This window comes from Podarcis cretensis (assembly GCF_951804945.1).
Source record: "Podarcis cretensis genome assembly, chromosome: 9".
Lineage (NCBI taxonomy): Eukaryota > Metazoa > Chordata > Lepidosauria > Squamata > Lacertidae > Podarcis > Podarcis cretensis.
Window position 1 is genome coordinate 79,509,719 of NC_137178.1, and position 21,715 is coordinate 79,531,433.

A 21,715-nucleotide genomic window follows, 5' to 3' on the forward strand; every position below is an offset into this window, starting at 1 on the left:
CCAAAGCAGGATATAATACCGGCAAAACCCCCGAAAACCCTATGTACGGAAAGGGAACGTGGCGTGTGCGCTGTTTCCCCGTTCCTCACGAGACGTTCATTCGCCCCGTTTAAAGCTTGCTTTGCCACGGTTTGGCGCCTTCGATCCCGGGAGCCGCTTCCAGCCCCGCCAGGCGGCGGCGAGGGAGGAGGCGGGAGCGCGCGGCGCGGCCTCGCGGGCGGGAGGAGCAGCAGCAGCAGCAGCCCGTCGCTCGGCAGCCTCGCCCGGGCCGGCGCCGCGGGAGCGAGCGAGAGGGAGAGAGAGAGAGAGGGGCCGTGATGCGGGCGGCGCCTGGCCCTCCGCTGGCGCTGCTGCTGGGCCTGGTCCTGGGCGTGGCGGCCGAGAGGCAGCAGCACTACGGCGGCGGCGACGACGGCGAGCACCGCCCGGACTACGACCGCCAGGCGCTGCTGGGAGGCCAGGTGAGTCGCCCGGAGGGAGGGAGGGGAGGAAGGCGCGCCGGCTCCGCGGGACCGGCCAGGCCGGGGAAGCCGCGCTCTCGCTCCCCGTGTGCAGAGGCGGAGGAGCCCTTCGAGAATCGCCCGGCCAGCGCGCAGCGTCGCTTCAGCGGCGGCGGGGGAGCGGGGCGGGCGGGCCGGGAGGGCGGCTTGGGGGTGGCCCGCCTGCGGCTGCAGCGCCTCCAGCTGCCCCGGGCTTCCATTTTTGAGGCAGGCCGCCGCCCTCCCTCCACACCCGAAGCTGTGGCGCGGAGGCTGCTGAGGGCGGCGGAAGGGGCTGCGGAGCAGAGGGCCGCGCTTTGGCCAGGTGCCCGGGCATCCAGTCCCTCCGAGCTCAGTGGGGTTTACTTCTAGGGGAGGGGGACTGTGACCCCACATACAAAGATGATGCACCAACCCCCCCCCCCAAAAAAAAATCAGAATAAGGCACTCACAAAGGCAGAAAAATGAGGACAGTGACCCCCCTCCTTTGGGGATAGGTAACACAAAGAACTGGGACATAGTTGTATATGCTAGGGAAAAAGAAGCAACCCAGGTATTGGTTGGGGCCTCAGCAACAGGGTGAACTGTGTTTTCTGTGTGAAGAAATGGATGTTTAGAACTGCTTAAATGAATGCTAGTTATAAACCAGTCTCTCTAGATTAATTAATAATAAGTCAATAATGTGAATCATGACAATACTATATAGCGTGTCTAAAGAGTTCAAAGTGCTCTTCTTGATATGTTTGCATCAACCTTATAAGGAGGGTGAACATTCCCAGGGGAACTGAAGGAGGCAGTGGTGCGACCGCTCTTAAAGAAAACATCATTAGATCCCTTAGATCTATCCAATTACCGCCCGGTTTCGAATCTTCCATTCCTGGGTAAGGTGATTGACAGAGCGGTTGCTGAACAGCTTGGTAGGTTTCTGGATGAAACATCAGCTCTGGATCCATTCCAGTCCGGCTTCCGTGCTGGTCATGGGACTGAGACGGCTCTGGTCGCCCTAACAGATGATCTCCGCAGGCAGCTGGATCGAGGCGGGTCGGGGCTGCTGATTCTTCTAGACCTGTCAGCAGCCTTCAACATGGTCGATCACAAACTCCTGGACCACCGCCTTGCCGACGTGGGGATCCAGGGCACAGTCCTTCAATGGCTGCACTCGTTTCTCTCTGGTCGGGGACGCAGGGTGGCGCTTGGGGGGGAATTGTCATTGCGCCACTCCCTGGTGTGTGGAGTGCCCCAGGGTGCGATACTCTCCCCGATGCTTTTCAACATCTTTATGCGCCCCCTCGCCCAGCTTGTCCGGAGTTTTGGGCTGGGTTGCCATCAGTATGCTGATGACACCCAACTCTATCGGTTGATGGATGGCCATCCTGACTCGGCCCCAGACACACTGATCAGATGCTTGGAAGCTGTGGCTGGATGGTTACGTGGGAGCCGGTTGAAGTTAAATCCTTCAAAGACAGAGGTCCTCTGGCTGGGACGGTACGATATGGGATTGAGGGGGCAACTCCCATCTCTTGCAGGGGTGCAATTAGTGTCAGCACCGTCCGTTAAGAGTTTGGGTGTAATCTTCGATACCTCCCTCTCCATGGAGGCGCAGATTGCAGCTATAACAAAGGCGGCATTTTTTCATCTCCGCCAAGCTAAGCAGTTGGCTCCTTACCTCTCTCGCCCTGACCTAGCCACTGTGATCCACGCGACGGTCACCTCCAGACTGGATTATTGTAACTCGCTCTACATGGGGCTGCCCTTGAGACTGACCCAGAAACTCCAGCGGGTGCAGAATGCCGCGGCGAGACTCCTTATGGGGTCTTCGCTGCGAGATCACATTCATCCGGTTCTATACAGTGGTGCCTCGCAAGACGAAATTAATCCGTTCCATGAGGCTCTTCGTATAGCGGTTTTTTCATCTTGCGAAGCAAGCCCATTGACAGCTTAGCGGATTAGCGCTATTAGCGGTTTAGCGGCTTTTAGCGATCAGCTGTTAAGCGGCTTATCAGCGGATCAGCTGCTAAGCAGCTTAGCAGCTTAGGAAAAGGGGGAAAAAAGGGAAAAAACCCCGCAGGAACTCGCAAGACATTTTCGTCTTGCGAAGCAAGCCCATAGGGAAATTAGTTTTGCGAAGGGCCTCCAAAACGGAAAACCCTTTCGTCTAGCGGGTTTTCCGTCTTGCGAGGCGTTCGTCTTGCGGGGCACCACTGTACCAGCTGCACTGGCTCCCGGTGGAGTACAGGATCAGGTTTAAGGTGCTGGTTTTAACCTTCAAAGCCCTATACGGCCTAGGACCCTCGTACCTACGGGACCGCCTCTCCTGGTATGCCCCACAGAGGAATTTACGGTCTTCAAATAAAAACATCTTGAAGGTCCCAGGCCACAGAGAGGTTAGGCTGGCCTCAACTAGAGCCAGGGCTTTTTCGGCTGCGGCTCCAACCTGGTGGAACGCTCTGTCACAAGAGACAAGGGCCCTGCAGGACTTGACATCTTTCCGCAGGGCCTGCAAGACAGAGCTGTTCCACCAGGCCTTTGGTCAGGGCGCAGCCTGACCCCCTCCTCTGGCAATCTTTACAAAGCTTTAGTTTATGGTTGCCATCAATTTTGATTTTGATTTTTATAAAGTTTTTAGAATGTTGCACTATTTTAGTGTTGTTAGCCGCCCTGAGCCTGGCTTCGGCTGGGGAGGGCGGGATATAAATAAAATTTATTATTATTTATTATTATAACATTGTGCTCTTAAACAGTTCCTATTCATGACAATGGAGCTTGTTCCAGAAAACGTTCCCCTGGGTTGTGTACTTTGGAGTCAGATTTGCCCGCCAGATTTGCCTGCCTGAGGGTGCTCCTGCATCTTGCCTTGGGGTGGCTCTGCCTCTGCACAAATAAACTTAAGATGCCACCAAATATCCTGTAAGCCAGAAGTGAGGCACCTATCACACTCCAGATGTTGCTAGATTACATCTCTGATCATCTCTGCCCATTACCCATGCTGGTGGGGGCTGATGGGAATGGGAGTCCTGCAATATCTGGAGGTTCACAGATTCCCCCCCCCCTTTGTGGAACAACTCCTTCCCCCTGGGACACACAAACTCCTCATTCAAGTTTACAAATGCATATCACTTACATCAGTTGCCATTCAAAATCAGGATGGCAGGGCAATTGAAATATTGCTTTCCCCACACTGCACTGTTTCAGTGTATGGTTTTATGCAAAGAAGGATTTCTGATATGTGATGTGCAGGACCAAGGCATTGGCAATTGCCTATTAATTTGGAATATCCTTGATGCTCTCTTTCCTTCCCATACATGCTGTTTTGATGATGCTCTTGTTCCAAGCCTTAGTGTCTGCTAGATCCTGAAGCACGAAAGAGATTGGTAGTGGCAGAGTGGCAGTTGCCATTGCTGGAGAGCACTAGGTGGCAAAGATTTTTGGACTGCCCCTTATCTGGCACCTCAAAATAGGACCTTCAGATGATGATGATAAAAGAGGGCATGTTTGTGTAACTGGTAAGATTTCAGATGATGAAACAGTTATTTAAACTATTTCTAGCCAGTTTGTTGCCTACTTTCTAGAATCTCTCATCTCCTCCCTGTGCAATTATTAGGCTGGATTCTGAGTCTAACAGCAGCTGTAATTTTAGGTGAACCAGCTGGAATAAAGTGATATATACCACAGCTTTACTCATGTTTACTGAGAACAGACTCCCACGAGAGGTGGTGGACTCGCCTTCCTTGGAGGTTTTTAAGCAGAGGTTGAATAGCTGGCTGTCATAGAAGCTTCAGCTGAGATTCCGGCATTGCAGGGGTTGGACTAGATGACCCTTGGGACCCTTGAAAGTCTCACTGAGAGCATGCGAGTAGCCAAGGCCCCCCCCCATCAAGTAAAACAATAGAAATACTTAGCTGACCAATCACGGTGGTTCTGCCCCCCCTAACAAAAGTCCTGTCCTTCCTAACAAAAATTGTGGCTATGCCCATGGCTGAGAGTCATTCTTACTCCCAAGCCCCGGGTTGCAGCCTTAGCAGTCAGGCAACTTTCCCCAGTTTTGGGAAGGGGCCCAACTGCCACACAGTTCCTCTTAGTGAGCAGCAGCTGGGCATTTGATGGTAGGAGTGGAGGATCCAAAGATGTTTTGTCTGCTGAAAATACCTTCTTTGACAGCACGCCAAAAGTGATAAACCCACCCAGATTATGTGCTCATTTTTAATGATTTCTTGTTCCCTCCAAAGGAAGAAGTGGAAGAGTTTGCCAGACTGAGTCCAGATGAGCAGCAGAAAAGATTGAAGGGTATTATAAAAAAAATTGATGTGGACGCTGATGGCTTTCTCACAGAAGGTATGATGTTATGAAAAGAGTATTTACCAATTATTCATGAAAAAATATAGACATTGTACTATATATAAAGATCTTTACATCAGCTTGCAGCAGATATGAATCCTAACCAAACCACATAATTCAGCTGTTGGGTAGCCCAAGGGGGGCTTCTTCTGACCACAGCTGCAGGTGGACCACTTCACTCTGGCCAGTTAGAATATTTCCTGAACTTCAACAACTGCTCAGCAAATGGCTGAAGGATGAGAAGCGAGAGGACAAGCTGGCAGATGACCCGTCCAATACAGTTGCTTCTGTATGAATGCACTACATAAGTTTGAGTTGGCCCAAATAATATATATGGGGTGGAGGTTTCAAGATGGCCACCGACCTCTGAGTCTAACACATTCGCACTAACTGCAACTTACCAGATGAGACAATCCAGTTGAGAAACCGTTGAGAAAACTGCTGGGATACGAGAAGTGCTGGGCTGAGAAAAACGCTGGGTGAGTCAGTGTTTTACCGATAAGGTGAGGAAGAAAAGAAACGAAAGAATTAACTCCTCTCCATTTCATTGGATGTAACTCTTTGTGGGACTCTGCGCAAGATTAAGACTTAAGCCTTGGCTCCATTGTCTCCCTGAGTGGTTGACCAATATGGTAACACAAGGAAGGCATGTAAAGTCCTGGGAATTACGCCAAACTTTACAAGTAGCTCTCCTGAACCTCGGAGAAGACAAACTAAAATCACAAAGTTTTTCCTTCAGGAGAGTAAAGAAGAGTCAAGCAAGCTGATACAAGATGAAGTATCCCCTATACTTCCTGCGTTGGACTGGTCAATACATCTTATTTTTTTTAAAAAATAATTTTTATTCATTTTTCAAACACATAATAAAAAACAAAACACAAAACAAAAACATACCAAACATTTAAACATGTATAACTTCATAATTGTATTTTCATACACCTTCTTTCCTTCGACTTCCCCATACCTCCCCATCCCTGCATCCTTGTTTTATGGTTCTTTAGCAACCCTTTGGTCAATTTATCTTGATTCCCTTTCATTAAATTTCCTTTACTTTTTTAGTTACAGCTGTAATTCTCTGTTTCTTACCCCTTGACATCTTAGCATTCCTCAATTTTACAACAGTTTTTAAGGTATATTTTAAATTTCTTCCAGTCCTCTTCCACTGTCTCCTTCCCCTGGTCACGAATTCTGCCCGTCATCTCAGCCAATCCCATAAAGTCCATCACCTTTGTTTGCCATTCTTCCAGAGTAGGTAGTTCTTGCCTCTTCCAATACTTTGCCAGTAGAATTCTTGCTGCTGTGGTAGCATACATAAAGAAAATCCTATCCTTCTTTAACACCAATTGGCCAACCATGCCCAAGAGAAAAGCCTCTGGTTTCTTAGGAAAAGTCCACTTAAGGACTTTCTTAATTTCATTATAGATCATTTCCCAAAAAGCTTTAATCTTCGGGCAGGTCCACCAAAGGTGATAAAAAGTACCTTCAGTCTCATTACATTTCCAACATTTATTATTGGGCACATGATAGATTTTCGCAAGCTTGACTGGGGTCATGTACCACCTGTAGATCATTTTCATTATGTTTTCTTTTAAAGCATTACATGCAGTAAATTTAATACCGGTAGTCCATAACTGTTCCCAGTCAGCAAACATAATATCATGACCAATATCTTGTGCCCATTTAATCATAGCTGATTTCACCATCTCATCCTGTGTGTTCCATTTCAACAGCAAATTATACATTCTTGATAAGTTCTTAGTATTGGGTTCTAACAATTCTGTTTCTAGTTTTGACCTCTCTTTCTGAAATCCTATTTTCCTGTCCTGTTTGAATGTCTCATTTATCTGATGATAGTGCAACCAATCTCGTACTTTGGGCTTTAATTTCTCGTAACTCTAAAGTTTAACCCTTTCACCATCATATTCTAAAATTTCACAATATTTTGGCCATTTAGAGTCCATATTAAGCTTTTTCACTTCCTTAGCTTCCATTGGTGACACCCACCTGGGAGTTTTACTTTCCAACAAATCTTTATATCGAATCCAGACATTATACAATGCTTTCCTTACAATATGGTTTTTAAAGCCTTTATACACCTTTGCCTTATCATACCATAAGTATGCATGCCAACCAAAGCTATTATCATACCCTTCCAGATCCAAAATGTCTGTGTTCTCAAGAAGTAGCCAGTGTTTCAACCAGCAAAAAGCTGCCGATTCATAATAAAGTCTTAAGTCCGGCAGGGCAAACCCCCCTCTATCTTTTGCATCAGTTAAGATCTTAAATTTTATTCTGGGCTTTTTGCCCTGCCAGACAAATTTTGATATATCTTTCTGCCACTTCTTGAAACAATCCATCTTGTCCAAAATCTGCAACGTCTGAAATAAAAATAGCATTCTAGGCAATACATTCATCTTAATAGTAGCGATCCGGCCTAACAAGGAAAGTTTCAACCTTGACCATATTTCTAGATCTTTCTTTACTTCTAACCAACATTTTTCATAATTATCCTTAAATAAATTCACATTCTTAGATGTTAAGTTTATCCCCAGGTATTTCACTTTTTTCATTATTTCCAAACCTGTTTCATTCTGAAATCTCTCTCTTTCCTCCATTGTTAAATTTTTTTCCAACACTTTCGTTTTTTGTTTGTTCAGTTTAAATCCTGCTACTCGACCAAATATTTCAATTAATTCTAATACTCTTTTAGTACTAGTGTCTGGCTGTTGCAGGGTCAATACTAGATCATCTGCGAATGCTCTTAGTTTGTAGTGTCTAACTCCGACCTGAACTCCTTTAACCAACTGGTCCTTTCTAATCATGTTTAACAAAACCTCCAGGACTGATATAAAAAGCAAAGGGGATATTGGGCATCCCTGCCGTGTACCTTTTTCTATAAATATTTCTTCTGTCACCACATTATTTACAATTAACTTAGCCTTTTGTTTAGAATATATTGCACCTATACCGTTTTCAAAACCTTGGCCTACCCCCATCCCTTTGAGATTCTTCTTCATAAAGCTCCAACAAATATTGTCAAAGGCTTTCTCCGCATCCACGAAAATCAGAACAGCCTTCCTGTTAATGTCAACTTCTAACAACTCCAAAATGTCTATAATGTTCCTCACGTTGTCTGACATATGTCTCCCTGGGAGAAAGCCCGTTTGGTCCTTATGAATCTCCCCTATCAACACTCTCTTCAGTCTTTTTGCCAAAATGTCTGCAAAAATTTTATAATCCACATTAAGTAAAGATATAGGGCGGTAGTTTCTAACCTGGTTCTTTTCAGTCTCTGTTTTCGGTATAAGTGAGATGAAAGCCTCTTTCCACGATTCAGGTGCCTTTTTCCCCTCCATAATTTCATTACAAACTTCCTTCAATGGTTGTATTAGCCATTCCTTCAACACTTTATAATATCTAGCCATCAAACCATCTGGTCCTGGTGATTTTCCCAATTGCATATTCTGAATGGCACCCTCTATTTCTTGTTCTGTTATTTTCTCATTCAGGATCATTTTACTTTGTTCTGAGATTTTTGGTAGACCATATTTTTTAATAAATTCTTCTATTTCTTGTTCGTTAACTGGCCCTTGTGCATACAATTTCTTAAAAAAACTTTGAAAACAATTACTTATCTCATTAGGTTTATAGATAATTTTTCCATCCATTTCTAGGCTTGTCACAGTATTCAATATCTGTCTCTTTTTCAATTGCCATGACAGAAGTTTCCCACATTTATCTGCTGATTCAAAAGTCCTTTGTCTCATTTGCTTTATTTTCCATTCTATTTCTTGATTCATAAGTTCCATGTATTGCATCTGATATAACTTTATTTCTCTCAAAATCTCATGAGACTTTGGTTTGGACCTCAATTTCTTTTCTCCTTCTTTCATTTTTTCTAAGATTTTTTCTTTCCTCTCATTTTGCTTCTTCCTCTTTATGGAGTTCTGTTGGATTAAGAAACCTCGCATCACGGCTTTACTAGCGTCCCAAATTGTTCTTTTCTCCACTTCTGTTCTCAAATTTATCTCAAAGTAATCTTTCAATGTTTTTAGGGCCTTCTTATAGATCTCTTCATCTCTAAATAGGGTGTCATTCATTCTCCATCTAAAGGATCCAGTTGTTGTTAATTTCATCTCCATTGGTCAATACATCTTAAAGGGGACATGCAGGAACCTAGGAACATAAGTCCCTCAATAAATTAGCCCTAGACTTGGCCTTGGCAGAGGACATAAACAAGGCCAATTTGAGAAATAAATTGGGGTTAACCTATACAGAGGCATTCTTTTGAACTAAGCAAAAACCCACCCAACAACAAGCCATTTCTAAAGGCACACAAGCAGAGGAGAGAGACACTGACCTCCATGATCAGCTTCATATGGTTTGCTCAGAATTAACCCTCATCAAAAACTTTCTTACAGTAAGCATGGGGCTGCTTACAACCTTGGTGGAAAATTTTACAACTCGAGAGAGCTTTAGAGCCAAAAGATACTGAAAGGACATCTAGACAAACCCAGCCGGTAATCACTGCATTGGCAAAGGAAAATACTGAAGAAATCACCAAAAGACTGTATAACAAAAAATCTAAAGCACTGAAGAAAAGTAAAAATATTAAAGACTTAAAGAAGAATAAAGTGGTACCTCGCAAGACGAATGCCTCGTAAGACGAAAAACTCGCAAAACGAAAGAGTTTTTCGTTTTTTGAGTTGCTTCGCAAGACGGATTTCCCTATGGGCTTGCTTCACAAGACGAAAATGTCTTGCAAGTTTGTTTCCTTTGTCTTGCAAGTTTGTTTCATTTTTCGTAAAACCGTGCATTCACTTCGAGGAGCAACTCATAGCACGCGGTGTGGTAGCCTTTTTTGAGGTTTTTGAAGACTTTGGTGATTTTTGAAGCTTTTCCAAAGTCCGTGCTTCGCAAGACGAAAAGATCGCAAGACGAAAAAACTCGTGGAACGAATTAATTTCGTCTTGCGAGGCACCACTGTAAAACTCAATGTGCATGTAAAAATCAATTACAGAAGCTTTACATGTTGATACCAACAGATTCCACTTTGGATACAAATAAGTCTGCATCAAAAGCCCAGAGGGGAAAAGGGGAAAGGAAGAAGATAGTAGCAAATGATGCTAAATCACAGCAAATGTTAGAGAAGGAAAATCCGACAGAGGAAAATAAAACAGATGCCTGAGTTGAGGTTGCTGCTTTGACTCCAGAAGGGAAAGCACCTGGGAACGAGGGAAACAGAGAGGATACTGTCCACAAAACTGAACTTGACCCAACAATTGATTATCCAGAAGCCCAACGTGACTTTTCACCAGGAAAAAGGGTGGAATTTGGTGATGATCCCACAAAAACTAGTTACCGCAAATTATCCAAAACTGAAAGCCTCCTTACCCAGGCAGAACGTATAACACATCTGCTGCTTATTCTAGATAAGACCTTACCAGGAGCAAAGATGCCCGATGATACTGTCTTCATAGAATATCTATACTATGACAGTGTTAGGGCATGAGCAGTGGTTACTTTCAAGGACCCAGATCTAGCCAACTTTATTTATAAAATCAGGGAGGTTTTTTAAATAATAGACAGGCTAGAAATTATAAGATTTTTCTAAAAACGGGGCACCATTGGCATCCTTTCTTGGTGATATGGCTGTCGAGTGCAAAGATAGAGATTCTCCGAAACCAAACAGTGATGAAAACCTTATAGATTTGAATTGGACCCAAGAACCCCTCCTCTATTATAAACAAGAGACATCAAAACTAGAATGGAAGACTCCACCTACACATAACCCACAATACTCTGTGATCAAGTGGATAGAAAATTTTACTTCAGAAGAGAAAGCCTTAATGCGTCAATATTGGACCTTGCCAACTGTGGCCCAAAAAGAAATCTTGGAAAGGCTAGACTTATTGAGAAGCAACACAGGAGAAGAAACGGGCTTAAAATTAAAGGAATTTAAGTTGCAAGTGATAAAGGAGATAAAAAATGGGAAAGGGAGAACAAGTCCTGGGAAAGTCAAGCCCAGAGATGTGATGGACGATGGTACAGTGAACGGACAGATCACTCCCCAAAATGACCCCACATTACAACGGGTTACGGCAGAGATAAATCTGTTATCAAATAATAATGTACAAAGTAAAAAGGAGGAAAAGGAAAACTTATTTCCTCCTGCGACCAAAACAATTCATAAGATGTCAAATCCTGGGCTCTGGACAGAAATGAGATACCTAGGAGGAAATTGGATCAACACAAAAGGAAATTACTCCATTGGCCAATTTAGAAAGGAAAGGCCCAGTGATTACCAGTGTGAGTATAATATGTCCAATGACCAAAACGATTGAATATCCAGATGCTACCTTGAGTAAAGAAACAACGAAAAATAATGATATTGAGCTGCAACAAAAATGGGCAAACCTTAAAAATATATTGCCCTGGGATTGACAAGGATTAAATCGTCACAAAACTAAAGCTAAATTAAATTGCCTGAAAGATTGTGAGAATTACATCCTTTCTGCTGCTAAACAGCTAAGAAATGAAGACTTTTACCCACCACAGACTACTATTTCCAACTGATTAGTGATTCTAGCAGAAAGGGACAAAGTCGACCCTCTGGAAACTACTAATGGGGACAAGGTGAGTTCCATAAAATGGGCCCAAAAGGATGCTGCTCCCTGGGTGGGTCGACCTAGGCCTGGGTATAAACGTGCCATTGGAAAATGAGACCCTGGAAGAAAATCTCAAAAAATCTTCACAGACCCCTTCTGAGCAAGAGCAAAACATGACCTGCATGAGGTCACTCTTCTAACTTGGAATGTGGCTGGATGGTTTGCATCCACCAGAGAGCCTGGCTTTAAAGACTTCCTCTCCTATCATGACAACATCATGATCCAGGAAACACCAACTGTGGATACTTGTTGTGTATTGAAGTTCTCGCCCTGGCCACCAGGGGTATTGTGTATATAGTTTTCACTCAGGTCCATGACAGTTAATATAGGTGGGAAACCCTGGAGTGTTGTTGTTACAATGTTGACAGCCGCCTGCCTATAAAAGCAGGCCGGCTGAGCAGTTCAGTTCAGTTCAGTTCCAGCTTACTACAAAGAACCACTTGGAGAAATCTCTGTGCCATCTGCGATGTCCACCCACTACTTAATACTACTACTCCATGGATTTCATTCATTCTCAACTGGGGCAGAACCAGGGGTGAAGCACAGAAGAGCAAAAGGGGTCCTGGGGGGTCCTAGTCTCCACTACTCAACGTGCCATTTCAACCCCCCCCCCCTTCAAGTCATATGCCATGGCAGTGTTAATCCAGTCATGCGCTGTTGGTAATAAATGCTTATATGCCACCAATGAGGCAGAATCCTCAGATCAGAGTCTTGTGGACTGATCTGGAAACTTATATCACTGACCTTATCCTGCTCAATCCAAATGCAATTGTAGTTCTGAGAGGGGACCTCAACACCAGACTGGGCCATAATGACCACTCACTGTATGCACGGCACAAATGTCCTTCTCCCAACCTTGAAGCTGATGGATTCCTTCTCACTCGCAGCTCAAAAGATCAGAAATCAAACTTCCCAGTCCTCTGCTTGGCTCAAACAGCATTTAGGCTAAACCTCTACATTTTAAATGGTGCCCTTGAAAGTGACTACCCAGCTGAATTCACCTACCTATCTGGCTCCAGAATGAGTGCTATAGATTACCGTATATGTTTCTAGGGACCTCCTTCCTTATGTTAAGACCCTAGAAGTTATGCCTAAATTTGACAGTGATCACTTCCCAATTCTCCTTTAGCCTTCACACAAAGTGATACATACTGAGGACTGCTACCAACCCTTCCTAATGCCAGCAGGAAGAACTTACCGTTGACCCAAGTGGACTCCTCATCTAAACCAAATGATAACTGAACTACTGGCCTCAGATCGCCTACAGTGCCTTTGGTCTGCCCTGACATCTGCTAAGTCTCCTGATGCACTCTTGGAGAACTATAACACCCTTATGCAAGAGCCCCACCAGCTCCTAACCTGGAATAATAGCACACCCTTGAGACAAGAACAGCACCACTCCAAGCCATGCTTTGACAAGGACTGTGTTAATGCCAGAAAAGTTCTTGCTGCCACTTACAAGGCTTATATATCCAAGACTAAACCAACAACTGCAGTGGTCCTCCTCCAGCAGGAGAGATACTACAAGTACCTTCTGGCACGAAAGAAAAGGGATGCCAGGAAGAACACCTGGACACAACTTATCCAGGCAGCCAAATCCAATGTTTCAGCCACATTTTGGCATATTACATCCAGCCCACAAAGCAATGGCCCAACCATGGTGGACTTTCACATCCCGCCAGAGACCCACTTTCAGGAACTCTACACGGACACCTCTGCTAAAAGTGGAGGCTCTAGTCAAACTATAGAGAATCTGCCTATGTGGGCACCAGTGATGGTAACAAGAGATTAACAACCTGGTAGCTCAGCTAAGACTGGGGAAGGCCCCGGGGGAAGACCTAATTCCTCCAGAGGCCATTAAAAACAATATGGACTCCTGGGCCCCTATTCTGGCCTCACTCTTCACCTGCATTGACACCCATGGCCGAGCCCCCAAGGACTGGGGGCTTGTAATCATTGCCCCTGTATATAAAAAAGGGAAAAAGGATGATCCTACAAACTACAGACTGATTAGCCTCCTTAACGTAATTAGCAAACTTTACGCAAGACACCTACAATGGAAATTCCACAACTGGATGGAACAAGAAAATATACTTTCAGAGGAGCAAGCTGGCTTTAGGGAAGGCTGATCCACTATTGACCTGTGCCTAGTACTCCATCATCTCATTGAGAAGTATTCCTCCCGCAACACAACCTCCCTCTTTGCTGCTTCTATAGATTTCAAAGCAGCATTTGATTCCATACTCGGAGCTAAACTGGAAAAAAACTGGAGGCCATCTCAATAGATCCACGTCTACTCCATTTAATTTGTATGTTACATGAAGGGACCTCAAAAAGTAAGATGTAACCCCTGGGGCCATCTCACCAATGCCTTTGAAACTGAGCAAGGTGTCAAGCAAGGCTGCATACTGGCCCTACTCTTGTTTAATTTCTACATCAACTCCATGGTGGGTCATCTCCATAGCTCAAACTTTCACTCCCCCAAACTTGCTGGAAGACACATCCCTGCTCTGCTCTAGGCAGACAATGCAGCAAAGCTTTCAAGAACACCCATTGGCCTCAAAAGAGCACTGAGCGCTAAGACTATTGCAAGGAGGACCCAGCCCTGCTACAACATACAATGTTTCCAGGTTCTGCATAGCAGTGCTCAAAATTTGTTGGATGATGACCTGTGCCACAAACTGGATTTAATGAACACTCATATCAGGGTGCTCTGTAAATTGATAGCTATAGCCTTTTATATACTAACCTTTTATGCTCTTCCACATCCATTTAATGATCCCAACCCTTCTTTATGCCTCTTACAGTTTTTTATATATACCTTCTGTTTTAATAATTTTAGTTTCCCAAAGTGTTTTACAGATTTAAAATGATTGTTCCCCACCCTACTTATGCCTCTCTATGACTGTAATAAAGATTTGATGGATACATACGGTGTGAAATAGTCTTGCAACATTTAATCAGCAAATTCTGTGTCTGCGTTATCTTTTTTCAGTCCAAGGGCTCATCTCTGCTATATATTTAGAGCACTGTTATCACTTCAAACAAAGTTTGTTAAGGGTATTGAGAGTTGTTAGGGTGCCCCTATTGCCCTCACATAACTACATTTCACATCTCTGGGATGAGGAATTGATTGTAGAGCCACACTGGGAATTGTAGCTTAGGGAGGGGAATGGGGCACCCCAACAACTGTTGGCACACTTGACAAACCGCAGCTCCCAGGATTCTTTGGGGGTAGCCATCGCGGTCGATTCCCTGCCTACTGAGAGCAAGCAGGTGCCTTCCCTGTACTCTTTTGGGACCTGCTACAACCATTCTTGTTTAGACAAGCCTACCAAGATGCTTAGAAAGTTGAGGTAATTTGAATTACTTTGTATGTTTTAAAGTATGGTTGTGATTTTTTCCTGATTTCACTGTTTTACCTTTTTTTAAACTGCTTTGAGGGTTTTCCCCTACAATCAAGCAGTGTATAAATTTTATTTTGCCCAATAGTTTTTATTAGTTTTCCAAATTTTCGGTGTATAAATGTTATGAAATTGAAATGAAACATGCTATAATAGTATTTTAAATGTTTAGTGCAGTTGGGACACCATTTGTTGTGGAGGTAGCATGAGGGTTGCATCTGTGCTTAAAGCAGCCTAGAAAATGCTGGCTTCCTCTTAATATTTATGGCGGGGAGGGGGGAATCCCTTCACCTCCTTATGTTATGGGGAATCTCCACAGGTGAGCTGAGTTCATGGATCCAGCAATCTTTTAAGCATTACGTTGTAGAAGATGCGAAGCAACAGTTTGGTGAATATGACAAAGATGGAGATGGATATGTATCCTGGGAAGAATACAATGTTCAGATGTATGATCGTGTAATAGACTTTGATGATGATACGACTTTGGAAGATGCCGAAGAAGAATCTTTCCGGCAGGTGAGACACCATGTGTTTTCCTGTATCTCCAGCCTGGAACATCTGTTGCCTCCCTTGGTCAAGGCCAGCCCTGTGGATGAAAATGCCACAAGTTCAGAGTATGAGAGATCCTCTCTAAGTTTTCTAGCCATTGCACTAATTCCCCCTTCCTTGCTTGACACAAGGAAAGAATAATAATTATAACTTGCATGTAAACAGTTTTTTGTAAAGTTACTCATCTGTGTGAATTTTTTTAAAAAATTAAGCACTATGATCTGGAGGGGGTTGGACTCGATGTCCCTTGTGGTCTCTTCCAACTCTATGATTCTATGTATACTAATATGACACATTGTACTTCATAGGTTTCCATGACAGATGTGGCATTTGCTTACATAATTTTGTAGTTTCTGTATTTTCTCATCTTACATCACTAATCACACTCTGACTAGATCCTTTATCAACCCTCTTTTGGCTAGATATAAGTTATGATGAACTTCTAACTCCTCTCAGTGTATATAAGATTGATCTTGTAACGTGTATTTAAAATAAAAGGAAAAGGAGGTTAGGTTTATGTAGCTTGAAACTAATGAATACAATATGACTTCCGTTCATGTAACTGTTATTCCCCAAACTGTTTTCTAAGCTCCATTTAAAGGACAAGAAGAGGTTTGAAAAGGCTAATAGGGATGGAAGTTCTGGCCTGAATCTGGATGAATTCATTGCATTTGAACATCCTGAGGAAGCAGAATACATGAAGGCAAGTTTTGAGAGAAAGCGGCTACCACGGGGAATGTTGTTTGTTCATTCTTCAGATCCTGAGGGACACTATAGGGATGCACAACATACAGATTTTTCTGAGTAAAACAAGCTTCTCCATAGCATTGAAAATCCACCACTGGGCTTTTACATACGCAGGAAAGGTGGTGGCGATGATGTTTCTTCAGACTGCAATCCAGTGCTCAGCCACTGGGGGGCAGGATTTCCACTGAAGCCCGTGAGACCTCTCTCTCTCCCCAGGCTGGGGCCCTGCAATGCTGTGTAACAGCTGAGGGCAAGCGGTTCTGCATAGGCCACATTGAAATGAAGGGGAGAAATCAAGGAACCCTCATTTCAGTATTTGTTTCTGATGCTGTCAAGTTAGAAACCCTTATAGCTGCTTCATGTAAAAAAAAGTGTGTGTTCTTGAATGGCCCTTCCTTTGCCCTCACCTCAACAAATTTTAGCATGGGAGAATATTCAGTATCTTCTGCACCATTTGTGCACCATTTAGTTCTATCTCCTGTGCTCTCACACTTGCTTAAGACAATGGTTGGACTTCACTAACAAAATTATTTACCTGAGTACACAAGTTCAAACTGTTGTCTTAGTGCAACTTGCTCACTTATTTGGATGATGATGAAACAAGTTCTAAGGAAAATGCAAATACCAGAATGAGCATTCACTGTGTTGGTGAGAATTTGCCCAGCTACACAGTGCGTTCATTCTTGTCTCTTGTATTTTTACTTGGAATTTAGTGCACCTCATCTAAATTAAGAATCCTGTGAATTTCTGCAGGCGCTTTAAACACTGTTGGTTAACTGGCCAAAGTTACCCGACCTTTTCTCTCCCCGCTAGGAGTTTGTAATTCAGGAGGCTTTGGACGAACATGATAAGAATGGCGATGGATTTGTGAGCCTTGAAGAGTTCCTTGGTGACTACAGAAGAGATCCAAGTGAGTGGGCGGGGAATGATGTTAGAAGTGTCAAAAATTCTTTGCATTGCATTTGCAAAGTACATCTGTCAAGCCCCTTAATTTTACACAGGTGTTCTCCATAAACTTTCCACTCATCTTCCCTTTGGCAACTGGTTGGTTTCTGAATAGCAGTGACCTTGTGTGCCTTGTAAATGTGGGAAGGAGAAAGGAGATTAAGCTTCTGCAGTTCTATGACTATTGCTGTTCAGTTTGTAAGCATTTAAATAGGAATCTGTCCATCTCCTTTTCTATGGCAGTAATGCTCTTTGGCCCTAAATCTTTGGAGTAATGTGGGGAGTTAATATAAGCTGTCTGGTTTTTGATACAGCAATATCATTTTTTTCAGAACTGAACTGAACTAACAAGAATATAATTTTTTTTGGGGGGGGGTTGCCATCAGAAGGTGTTCATTCACATTTAATGAAAAACACCCTTGTTGAGTCAGTGGGTGATAACCAGCATTGCACAAGCTCAACTCCCTTCCTCTGCCATGCAGCCCCTCCATCTCCTAGGAACATCCCCCAATTCTCTACCACATTTTTTTTTGGCGGGGTGTGTGATGCATAGGATGTTCTGGAAGTCCTGCTGCACAAGCGGAAATCAGAATCTGTTCTATATTGCCCATACTTGGTAGTTTTGCTTGTCTGGTTGCTATAAATATTTATGTAACCTGTTCTCAGTTTCCAGTAGGTATGCTGTCATCGGCATAGTTGTTTTTTAATTATTTGCAGATTTAATAAACTAGAGGAGGAAGAGAAAAAAATAATTAAACCAATAAAATAAGGAGTGTGCACAGGCAGTCCCTGTTTAGGCAGGGGTTACGTTCTGAGGCACCACGTGTGTCGGTGAAATCCTGTATGATTGAAAGCCATTGAAAAAACCTGCAAACCCCATTCTGCCCCCGCCCTCATCCTGCCCATTTTGTGACATTTCAGTGACTTTATGATGTTTCCGGGTCACTTGTGGGTTCGGCGCAATGCACAGTTGCACACACATCAAACGTGTGTAAATGGGGGGGGGGGGCTTCCTCTATCTAATCCAGGAGTAGGCAACCTAAGGCCCGGGAGCCGGGTGCGGCCCAATCGCCTACTGAATCTGGCCCGCAGTCAGTCTTGGAATCAGCGTGTTTTTACATGAGTAGAATGTGTCGTTTAATTTAAAATGCATCTCTGGGTTATTTGTGGGGCATAAGAGTTCGTTACATTTTTTTTCCAAAATAAGTCCAGCCCACCACATGGTCTGAGGGTCGGTGGACCAGCCCACGGCTGAAAAAGGTTGCTGACCCCGATCTAATCTGTCTATACACCAATAGTAACCAAACAGTCCCTCATCCATTCACATCATGGATACAATAACATACATCTTAAGTTTACTTAAATGTTTCATAAAAGCCTTCCAAATGTCCAGAAAAGGATCCACAAGGTAATGACAAAATTCATTCAGATACCGCAGTCACACCAGAAAGTGTGTACATTGGACAGCCTCACGCCATTTGCCTTAACCCGCCTTTCCCAGTGTTAAGCCTCCAATATCTCTCTGTAGTAGACGGTACCTCCCTATGCCAGAGGTGCTGAGTTGAAATAATAATTATATGTATTATTCAGATAGGTTAAGAGCATAAGCAAAAGATCCTATGGGATAGTATATATTTTGCTGATAAATTTTTAGAGACTTTTTATCAATGAGGTTTATGATTTATTGTTACGTTGCTTTGGTTGTAAATCACTTTGGTCCTCACTGGAATGAAATGTAATATATGAATTGTTTATTTTTTAAAAATAAAAATAATTCAGATATTTTTATTTAATTACATTTCCCCACAATGCTCTTTTTTCTTTTTTCTTTTTTGCAATATACCAAATGGTAGCCTTTTTGGCATATCCAACATTTGGAACATAGTTTTCATTTTGTTAATAATTGCCGTGACAGCATTTTTAAAGTTTCTTCTGATACTGTTTCAGAAAGCATGGTTGCTTTTCCAGTTCCTTTATTTTAACTGATGGTATACAAAGGAAAGAGACTTAATCCATGTGAAAAATTGTGTTTAGCTGCCAGTGAAGACCCAGAATGGATACTTGTGGAGAAGGATCGATTTACAAATGATTACGACAAGGATAAGGATGGGAAACTCAACCCTAAAGAGTTATTAAGCTGGGTAGTACCTAATAATGAAGGTATTGCTCAGGAAGAGGTAAGAGTTTATGAACTTGATAGCCAGACTTCAATCACACAGTCGCAAATGTTCTGAGTCCTCCTTGGAATCCATTAGACTTTAACACACCTAATTGTGGCTCAGCATTGTAACAGCCTACTCTAGCAGTAGTGCGGAAGGCCTCCCCCATTTGGCCTGCAAGGCCATTTTGGCCAGCCTGTGCCCATCTAGTGTGGAGCAGTATACCTAAAGGAGTGTCTCCATCCTCATCATTCGGTGTGGACACTGAGGTCCAGCGCTGAGGGCCTTCTGGCGGTCCTCTCAGTGCGAGAAGCGAAGTTACAGGGAACCAGGCAGAGGGCCTTCTCGGTAGTGGCACCTGCCCTCCCCACCAGACTTTTAGAAGACATCTGAAGGCAGCCGTGTTTAGGGAAGTTTTTAATGTTTGCTGTTTTATCGTGTTTTTAATACAGTCAAACCTCGGATTCCGAACACCTCTGTTTTGGAACGTTTTGGCTCCTGAACGCCAAAAACACGGAAGTAAATGCTCCAGTTTTCGAATGTTTTTCGGAAGCTGAACATCCGACGTGGCTTCCACTTGAGTGCAGGAAGCTCCTGCAGCCAATTGGAAGCTGTGCCTCAGTTGTCAAACATTTTGGAAGCTGAACAGGCTACCAGAACGGATTATGTTCGACAACCAAGGTTTGACTGTATTCTGTTGGGAGCCACCCAGAGTGGATGGCGAAACCCAGCCAGGTGGGTGGGGTATAAATAATAAAATTATTATTATTATTAAGCAGGTAAAGATGCAATTTTGTGCTGAAAGTGGGTTTATCTGATCCTTGGCTTAGGCAGAACCCTGTGCCTTTGCGACTGCCACTGCACAGGCAACCTTCAGATTACAGCCCCCCTGCCTGCAAAACCTTGTGTCCTAGCTTGAGTGATGGCAAACCACATAGGCAACAGAAAACGCCTCACCTGACATCAGGTGATTGATAGGTAGGCAGCCGTATCTACCTGTTAAGATGGCCTGAAGAGATTGGTGGAACCTAAGCATCCGAGTCTCTAGCAAAAAATAACTCCCCAGCTCAGCACTATATATTTCTTTACTCCCTGCTGCAATATCTGAGCAGCATGGAGATTTTTGGAGGGTGAGACTTTAATCTGGCAGTCCAACCCCGACCCCTGGCAACACACCAGTGTAATATGGACAGCCAAAAGAGAATGCAGAAACGACTTGGATTTCTCCTTTCCATCACATGTTTTTATCATATTTACACAGCAGATGATACATTATTTCTATGAAACTCTTTACAGGTACCGTACAGTCTTTTCAAATAAGAAAGACAGACAGGCAGACAAGAGATGAATTTGTGAACTACTTTAATGCTTGTTAATTTTATTCTCTAGGCTGTCCACCTCATTGAAGAAATGGACTTGGATGGTAACGGAAGGCTGGCAGAGGCAGAAATTCTTGAGAATCCAGATCTGTTTCTCAACAGTGAAGCCACAGATTATGGCAGGCAGCTGCATGATGAAAGCTTTTACCATGAAGAACTCTAGTTTCCAAGAGACTCTATTCTTTGTTCCAGAGTTATATATATATATTTTTTATGTGTTCAGCTTTGAAGACAGCAACACAGTAATATACTGGTGTCTGCAGCAGTTTCTGCATCCCTGGGTTTCTTTGTACATTGCCTTCGATGTTTTCGCCTCCATAATTTTGGTACTACAAACCTATTGTACTTTTAAAGGGAGCAGAAGCCTTCTCCAGCATTTCATGTTTTAGTCCTGCTTTTTGAAACATACTTGAAAAAATGCAAAGATGTGACTATGTGATAGGATAGAGAATACCACTAGTTTGTGTTAGATTTTGGGAAAGAGGAAAAACTATTACGGTGTTTGTTTCATCTTTGTAAGAATCTTTCTGTATGAATATCCAGAAGGACTAAAGCCTTACATATTTGTAAGGTTTCTGTGTATATTAACTTCTGTAGATGGTGTTTATAATCTGAGAATCTTATTTTTGCAGCTAGATAGCAATTATTTTTACTGTAATGATAATCGCTTTAGAAAGTGTATTGTATTTAAGTAAGAAACAAACTTTAAACACTAAAGATTAAAAACTCAAAATGTCCTCATTTTTTCTTGTCATTCTTGCTATGACTCCCTTAACTAGGGCTAAATTAATACATTAGACCCACTATTCTCCCAAAAGCACACAACGTGGTTTACATGAAATAAATATAATGCAGGGATACAGATACAAGCTTTAAAAGCCAACATTGGTTTGAAACAGCAAATCAAAATTCTTTAAAGCCCTGTTAACTACATGCCTCTGAAAGCCTTGTTTTCTCCAGCCGCTTAAAAGAAAGTGGCAAAGGGACCAGGTGAGTCTCTTAGGAGCCTGTTCCATGTCCACAGTATCACACTTCACTGTTGCTATGTAT

At 43.3% G+C, this 21,715-nt stretch overlaps 1 protein-coding gene across 1 annotated transcript; it reads left to right on the forward strand.

The window, feature by feature from the left end:
* The first annotated feature begins 295 nt into the window (after positions 1–295).
* Positions 296–21,406, forward strand: RCN2 (reticulocalbin 2). Its single transcript, XM_079991721.1, has 7 exons — positions 296–461; positions 4,706–4,811; positions 15,206–15,402; positions 16,025–16,138; positions 16,996–17,092; positions 19,162–19,304; positions 20,676–21,406. Exons 1-7 carry the CDS (start codon positions 318–320, stop codon positions 20,826–20,828), a joined length of 954 nt encoding a protein of 317 aa, XP_079847847.1. The 5' UTR covers positions 296–317; the 3' UTR covers positions 20,829–21,406.
* The last annotated feature ends 309 nt before the right edge of the window (positions 21,407–21,715 follow it).

What these genes read in the sequence shown, in the direction of transcription:
- RCN2 (XM_079991721.1), top strand. Translation starts at nt 318, where the DNA reads ATGCGGGCGGCGCCTGGCCCTCCGCTGGCGCTGCTGCTGGGCCTGGTC. An exon ending in TGATGGCTTTCTCACAGAAG is followed by an intron (nt 4,812 to 15,205) that starts GTATGATGTTAT and finishes GAATCTCCACAG; the next exon opens with GTGAGCTGAGTTCATGGATC. An exon ending in AAGAAGAATCTTTCCGGCAG is followed by an intron (nt 15,403 to 16,024) that starts GTGAGACACCAT and finishes CTGTTTTCTAAG; the next exon opens with CTCCATTTAAAGGACAAGAA.